We start from the raw sequence: 8,455 nt of genomic DNA, 5'->3' as shown, positions 1-8,455 counted from the left end.
GTGAAACACACACTATGATCTGAGCCGAGGCTTCTGAACGTAAATCTTCTGCTTTAAAACGACCCATTCCTCTCCTAGGACTGCGAATGCTTCTGTTATAAACACACACACACACACACACTTCTGTTATAAACCAATACGTACACACACACATACACACACACACACACACTCAGAGGCGACTCAAATCAACATATTCTTCATTATTATTCCTAAATCTGCATCAGTCGCATAAAGACAAACGACCGTCAGTGAGGGTCATAATGTTTCGAGCGGTTTGTGTGTGTAATTGCAGATTAACTGAAGCGGCATCTTCAGTGTGTGTGTGTGATGTGTATGTGTGTGTGGCACGTCTGAAACTGTGTGTGTGTGTGTGCGTGTGTGTGTGTGTGTGCGTGAGTGTGTGTGTGTGCGTGAGTGTGTGTGTATGTGTGTGTGTGTGTGTGTGGCGCGTCTGAACCTGTGTTAGTGTGTGTGTGTGTGTGTGTGTGGCGCGTGTGAACCTGTGTTTGTGTGTGTGTGTGTGTATGTGTGTGTGGCGTGTCTGAACCTGTGTGTGTGTGTGTGTGTGTGTGTGTGTGGTGTGTCTGAACCTCTGTGTTTGTGTGTGTTTGTGTGTGTGTGTGGCGCATCTGAACCTGTGTGAGTGTGTGTGTGAGTGTGTGTGTGTGTGTGTGTGTGGCGCATCTGAACCTGTGTGAGTGTGTGTGTGTGTGAGTGTGTGTGTGAGTGTGTGTGTGTGTGTGTGTGTGTGTGTGTGTGTGTGTGTGTGTGTGTGTGGCGTGTCTGAACCTGTGTGTGTGTGTGTGTGTGGCACGTCTGAACCTGTGTGTGTGTGTGTGTGTGTGGCGAGTCTGAACCTGTGTGTGTGTGTGTGTGTGTGTGTGCGTGTGTGTGTGTGTGTGTGTGTGTGTGTGTGTGTGTGTGTGTGTGTGTGTGTGGAGCGTGTCTGAACCTGTGTGTGTGTGTGTGTGTGTGTGTGGCGGGTCTGAACCTGTGTGTGTGTGTGTGTGTGTGTGTGTGTCTGAACCTGTGTGTGTGTGTGTGTGTGTGTGTGTGTGTGTGTGTGTGTGTGTGTGTGTGTGTGTGTGTGTGTGTGTGTCTGAACCTGTGTGTATGTGTGTGTGTGTGTCTGAACCTGTGTGTGTGTGTGTGTGTGTGTGTGTGTGTGTGTGTGTGTCTGAACCTGTGTGTATGTGTGTGTGTGTGTGTCTGAACCTGTGTGTGTGTGTGTGTGTCTGAACCTGTGTGTGTTTACGGGTCCAGCCGTCCGCAGGTCTCATCACTGATCAGGCTTTCCTCTAAATCTCTCCATCGGCTTCAATGAGGCTCGAGCTTCCGCAACGCAGATTCACGTCTGTTACAGAACACACACACACACACACACACACACACAGACACTCACAAACACGCATACACACACGGAGCCGCAGCTTTAACTGTATCTGAAGCGAGTGTGTTCATCGGAGCGCGAGCGGAGCTGCAGGACACACAGCTGTTGAGTCTCTTAAAGCGTGAGAACACATCGGACGCTCCCTCTCGGTTACCGGCACACACACACACACACACACACCCACACACACACACACACCCACACACACACACACTCTTTCACACACACTCTCACACACACACACACACGGCCTGCCAATCAGGACACACATCTTTCATCGGCCACAGCCAAGAGCTTCTAAAAATACAGCGGCTCAACCCCAGTGACTCACATACTGACCCTGATGGAGATGATCAACACACACACACACACACACACACACATACACTGTCCCCCAAACCTCCGCTTGGCCTGTAGTGTCACCTTAACACACACACACACACACACACACACACACACACACACTCACACAGGTTTAGACGCGCCACACACACACACACACTCACACAGGTTCAGACGCGCCACACACACACACACTCACACAGGTTCAGACGCGACACACACACACACACACACACACTCACACAGGTTCAGACAAGCCACACACACACACTCACACACACTCTCACACACACACACACACTGTCCCCCAAACCTCCACTTGGCCTATGTGTGTCGCCTTATCACACACACACACACACACTGTCCCCCAAACCTCCACTTGGCCTGTGTGTGTCGCCTTAACACACTAACAGTTTAACTCACGAGGGTTTAACATCGTCTTACAGTCGGATAAATAAATAAACCCATTGGGCTGAATATTCCTCATATTGTGCCTGAAGAAATCCCTCAAGCCTTTGAGGAGCGTCATGAGCTCTATCTCCACATGCACAAGATAAACTCACGACGATAATATTCAGGCAAACACACGCATCATATAATCATATCAACACACACACTCACATACACACACTGCAAAACATGCTCTTCTTACTCAGTATTTTTGTCTTGTTTCTAGTCCAAACATCTAAACATTCATAAAACAAGCAAAAATAATTGTCTTGTTTTGGGGAAAAATAACTCAAAATGAAGAGAGTTTTTGCTTAAAATAAGATAAATAATCTGCCAATGGGGTGAGAAAAATAATCTTAATTCAAACTGAAAACAAGATTATTTTGAGGGGGGCTGTCTTGGCTGAGTACCTTGAGTCTCTGGATGTTGTGGGGCTGTCTTGGCTGAGTACCTCAAGTCTCTGGATGTTGTGGGGCTGTCTTGGCTGAGTACCTCGAGTCTCTGGATGTTGTGGGGCTGTCTTGGCTGAGTACCTCGAGTCTCTGGATGTTGTGGGGCTGTCTTGGCTGAGTACCTCGAGTCTCTGGATGTTGTGGGGCTGTCTTGGCTGAGTACCTCAAGTCTCTGGATGTTGTGGGGCTGCCTTGGCTGAGTACCTCGAGTCTCTGGATGTTGTGGGGCTGCCTTGGCTGAGTACCTCAAGTCTCTGGATGTTGTGGGGCTGTCATGGCTGAGTACCTCAAGTCTCTGGATGTTGTGGGGCTGTCTTGGCTGAGTACCTCAAGTCTCTGGATGTTGTGGGGCTGTCTTGGCTGAGTACCTCGAGTCTCTGGATGTTGTGGGGCTGTCTTGGCTGAGTACCTCAAGTCTCTGGATGTTGTGGGGCTGCCTTGGCTGAGTACCTCAAGTCTCTGGATGTTGTGGGGCTGTCATGGCTGAGTACCTCAAGTCTCTGGATGTTGTGGGGCTGTCTTGGCTGAGTACCTCGAGTCTCTGGATGTTGTGGGGCTGTCTTGGCTGAGTACCTCAAGTCTCTGGATGTTGTGGGGCTGTCTTGGCTGAGTACCTCGAGTCTCTGGATGTTGTGGGGCTGTCTTGGCTGAGTACCTCGAGTCTCTGGATGTTGTGGGGCTGCCTTGGCTGAGTACCTCAAGTCTCTGGATGTTGTGGGGCTGTCTTGGCTGAGTACCTCGAGTCTCTGGATGTTGTGGGGCTGTCTTGGCTGAGTACCTCGAGTCCCTGGATGTTGTGGGGCTGTCTTGGCTGAGTACCTCGAGTCCCTGGATGTTGTGGGGCTGTCTTGGCTGAGTACCTCGAGTCCCTGGATGTTGTGGGGCTGTCTTGGCTGAGTACCTCGAGTCTCTGGATGTTGTGGGGCTGTCTTGGTTGAGTACCTCGAGTCCCTGGATGTTGTGGGGCTGTCTTGGCTGAGTACCTCGAGTCTCTGGATGTTGTGGGGCTGTCTTGGCTGAGTACCTCGAGTCCCTGGATGTTGTGGGGCTGTCTTGGCTGAGTACCTCGAGTCCCTGGATGTTGTGGGGCTGTCTTGGCTGAGTACCTTGAGTCTCTGGATGTTGTGGGGCTGTCTTGGTTGAGTACCTCGAGTCTCTGGATGTTGTGGGGCTGTCTTGGCTGAGTACCTCGAGTCCCTGGATGTTGTGGGGCTGTCTTGGCTGAGTACCTCGAGTCTCTGGATGTTGTGGGGCTGTCTTGGCTGAGTACCTCGAGACTCTGGATGTTGTGGGGCTGTCTTGGCTGAGTACCTCGAGTCTCTGGATGTTGTGGGGCTGTCTTGGCTGAGTACCTCGAGTCTCTGGATGTTGTGGGGCTGTCTTGGCTGAGTACCTCGAGTCCCTGGATGTTGTGGGGCTGTCTTGGCTGAGTACCTCGAGTCTCTGGATGTTGTGGGGCTGTCTTGGCTGAGTACCTCGAGTCCCTGGATGTTGTGGGGCTGTCTTGGCTGAGTACCTCGAGTCTCTGGATGTTGTGGGGCTGTCTTGGCCGAGTACCTCGAGACTCTGGATGTTGTGGGGCTGTCTTGGCTGAGTACCTCGAGTCTCTGGATGTTGTGGGGCTGTCTTGGCTGAGTACCTCGAGTCTCTGGATGTTGTGGGGCTGTCTTGGCTGAGTACCTCGAGACTCTGGATGTTGTGGGGCTGTCTTGGCTGAGTACCTCAAGTCCCTGGATGTTGTGGGGCTGTCTTGGCTGAGTAAGGATCTCATCCACCCCTGGAGCCATGTCACTGAGGAGCTTATTAACTACTTCGATGACTTCCGCCCGGGTGATGGATGAGTCCCCCTCTGAGCCCTCAGCCACTGCTTTCTCAAAGGAAGAGTGTCGGTGGGATTGAGGAGATCCTCAAAGTATTCCTTCCACCGTCCAACAATGTCCCCAGTTGAGGTCAACAGCTGCCTAGCTCCACTTTAGACAGTGTTGATAGGGCACATTTCCCTCCTGAGGCGTCGAACGGTTTGCCAGAATCTCTTTGAGGCCAACCGATAGTCTTTCTCCATGGCCTCACCGAACTCCTCCTAGGCCCAAGTTTTTTCCTCCACAACTACCCCGGTTGCAGGCCGCTTGGCCCCACTGGGACGGTTTGCAGCCGAGTGTGAAGCGGCTGAGATGAGAATCAGCACCTCCAAGTCTGAAGCCATTGTCCTCATTAGGACAAGGGGTGCTTGCCCACTTCAGGTTGGTGGAGAGTTCTTGCCTCAAGTGGAGGAGTTTAAGTATCTTGGGGTTTTGTTGACGAGTGAGGGAAGGATGGAACAGGAGATCAACAGAAGGATCGGTGCAGCTTCTGCAGTAATGTGGGCGATGTACCGATCTGTCGTGGTGAAGAAGGAGCTGAGCCGTAAGGTGAAGCTCTCAATTTACCGGCCAACCTACGTTCCTACTCTCACCTATGGTCATGAGCTGTGGGTCATGACCGAAAGGACCAGATCCAGGATACAGGCGGCTGAAATAAGCTTTCTGCGCAGGGTGGCTGGGCACTCCCTTAGAGATAGGGTGAGAAGCTCGGTCCCTCGGGAGGAGCTCAGAGTAGAGCCGTTGCTCCTCCACATCGAGAGGACCAGCTGAGGTGGCTCGGGCATCTGTTTCGGACGCCTTCCCAGAGGAGGTGCTCCAGGCAAGTCCCTCCAGGAGGAGGCCCCGGGGAAGAACCAGGACACACTGCAGGGATTATGTCTCCCGGCTGGCCTGGGAACGCCTCGAGGTTCCCCCTGGAGGAGCTGGAGAAAGAGCTATGGAGAGGGAAGTCTGGGCACCTCTGCTTAGACTGTTGCCCCCTGCGACCCGGCCCCGGATAACGGAAGATGATGGATGGATGAAAGATTATTTTGCTTACCCCATAAGCAGATTATTTAGCTTATTATAAGCAGAAACTCTCTTCATTTTTAGTTATTTTTCCCCAAAACAAGACAATAATTTTTACTTGTCTAGTAAATGTTTCTTTATGCAACAATTTTAGATATTTTGACTAGAAACAAGACAGAAATACTAAGTAAGAAAAGCATTTTTTGCAGTGAACATCATCACGCAGCATTCATAAAGAGTTATGAATCGGGTCACGTGCTCAGCGCTCGTTTGTCTGTCCTGTAATCACGCACACATCTCTGACCAAAACACACGCACAAACACACGAGTGTCTCCTCATCACACACACACACACACACACACTCACACATGTTGGTCTATGTGGTTTATAGGGACTCTCCATAGGTGTAATGGTTTTTATACTGTACAAACCGTATTTTCTATCCCCTTACACTGCCCCTAAACCTACCCAACACACACACACACACACACACTGCCCCTAAACCTACCCAACACACACACACACACACTGCCCCTAAACCTACCCAACACACACACACTGCCCCTAAACCTACCCATCACACACACACACACACTGCCCCTAAACCTACCCATCACAGGAAACATTCTGCATTTTTACTTTCTCAAAAAAACATAATTTAGTGTGTTTTTAAAGCTATTGGAAATACGAGGACATTTGATATGTCCTCATAAACCACATTTATGGTGTAATACCCATGTAGTTATACAAATTTGTGTCCTCCTAAACCACATAAACAGGCTCACACACACACACACACACACACAGATGCATGTGGCCAAGCACAGAAGAAAATTAAGTCTAAAACAGGGGGAAGGAGTGAAAACAAACAAGAGAGAGAGAGAGAGAGAGAGAGAGGATGAAGAAAGCAAGGAAAGATGGCATACTTTTCGCAACGGCGACTCGGCCAACCGGACTTTCTTGGGAGATATCTGTGAAGAGAGCAAGAGAATTAATAGCTGAAGCTCTTCAGAGATATCTCCTGCAGCACAGCGCCGTCTCCTGAGGGTCACATGACCAGCGTCACACACCAATCACAGCGCAGCTTTCAGATGCCGCGTTTAGGATGAGCATGTCAATCGATTACAAATATTAGAATTAAAATGGAAAACACGGACTGCATGAACGGATTAGCATAAAAGCCAAATGTGTGTCTCTATTAAAGTTTAACATAAGATGACTGGCAGGAGAGGACGCGCTGGAGTGTGTGTGTGTGTGTGTGTGTGTGTGTGTGTGTGTGTGTGTGTGTGTGTGTGTGTGTGTGTGTGTGTGTGTGTGTGTGTGTGTGTGGAGGATCGGAGCGAGACGCTGCAGTGACACTGGACACAAACAGGAGACGAGGACAGCACAGGACAGGAGAGAAGCCACACACACACACACACACACACATGTATATACAGTATAGTCATCACACACACACGTTTGATTTACACGCGTAATCCTCAGTGCGACGCCTAACATTTACACGCCATCTGGAGAGTTTCTTAACCGCCTGAGTTATACTGAGAAAAATCATTATTTGATAAACATGTCGATTTATAAATTGGAAAATATTGAGTTTCTACCATTGTTATAATTTATGATTATAATTATTATTATTATTATTATTTTTATTATTATTTTATTCATTATTATTTATTTTCTCCACTTATTAATTGACTGTACTGTTAGATGTAATAATTAATTATTTATGTACAATCACATGTATATTTATTTTAATCACTTTTAATTTTATCACGTGACCCATCGTGGAAACCAGTCACAAGTCGGCAGCTCTGTTGGTTGCGATCACGAGGAAGCCTCTCCGTGTTTGAGATAGCAGTGTTGGTAGATTTAAAGCGCACATTTTGAGGTTGAAATCGGCTTGTTTGGTCTGTGTGTATTTCCATCCTGGATAAGCCGGCTTGTTATTGCCCCGGCCTCCAAGGGAAGCGTGGCTACTTATTTATGCAGCGCTCTGACCGGCTCTAGATGATATCAAAATTCAATAAAGATGGACGCCGCAAAGATTATCGCAGACGAGCTGAACCGTGGCCGTTACACCGAAAATGTTTTGAAGTAATTCTTCAACAAGCCGGATGCTTAAGACGATCTGAGCGGCGCTGAAAGCGGCATAACAAGACTGAATAATATCCCTAATCTACATCTGAGCGAATGTATCGGACTGGCGTCAGACGAGTTAGACCGTAAGATAACTGTTAGACTGTAAGCTGTGTCGGCCCAATCACATCGTGTGTAGAGTCGGTGGGCGGGGCTTAACATAATGACGGCCGAGTTGCGCTTGCGTGCTTCTAGTAAACACAGACGCTGGTGAACGGCGGTCTGTTGAATCAGCTCTGACCGCGACTCTGGAGGACTTGAGTTCAGCTTTTCTCTGAGAAAAGAACAAAGAGCGGCACTGAAGTCATTCTGGAGAAGGGAAGATGTGTTCGAGTTTAGCCGACCGGATACGGCGAGAGTTTAATCTGTCAGCTCTGCTTCAGCTTCGTTGCTCTGGTTGGTGTAGCGCTATCCAATCGCGTGCAGAGGGAGTTTGACAGACAGCCGTGTATCCGCCCCTCAGATTGAGCCGTCAGTGGGGAGTTTCAGACCGAACATCTGGATGAGGCTCCGGCTCGTCAGGCTAAGCATCTGCTGTCCTTTATTATTAATAGTATGCAGTCCGATTTTTCCTGTTGCGTCTGTCGTTGCTATGCAACCATGCAGCTTTACAGGGGGTGTGGCTTATGTAAATGAGATGTAAATGAGCCCTATTGTCTCTCGCACTAACTTTAGAGGCTGTTTTCTCTCGTCTAAACTTTATTAAATGCCTTCAACAGTTCTCAGTATGATCAGATGCGCGGCACATCGCTGGAAAACGAGACGAGAAGAACCGACTTGTGTTCCTACTTTCCGTGACTGGTCACATTTT

General features: G+C 49.1%; 1 protein-coding gene across 7 annotated transcripts in view; it reads right to left on the bottom strand.

Moving 5' to 3' along the window:
• pak5 (p21 protein (Cdc42/Rac)-activated kinase 5) overlaps positions 1-8,455 on the bottom strand; it is a 47,814-nt gene that overhangs the window by 28,155 nt on the left and 11,204 nt on the right. For 5 of the 7 annotated variants that reach the window (XM_067418411.1, XM_067418410.1, XM_067418412.1 and 2 more), the window contains exon 3: positions 6,432-6,476. The exons of 1 other annotated variant lie outside the window; for it this stretch is intronic. In XM_067418411.1, coding sequence (XP_067274512.1) covers positions 6,432-6,476 — 45 coding nt within the window. Of the gene's footprint in view, positions 1-1,244; positions 1,422-6,431; positions 6,477-8,455 lie in introns of those variants that run through there. One more of the 7 variants, XM_067418413.1, reaches the window with a different exon arrangement.

This window comes from Pseudorasbora parva, chromosome 15 (genome assembly GCF_024679245.1).
Source record: "Pseudorasbora parva isolate DD20220531a chromosome 15, ASM2467924v1, whole genome shotgun sequence".
Taxonomy (NCBI): Eukaryota; Metazoa; Chordata; class Actinopteri; order Cypriniformes; family Gobionidae; genus Pseudorasbora; species Pseudorasbora parva.
This window is presented reverse-complemented; position numbering and strand designations above follow the sequence as displayed.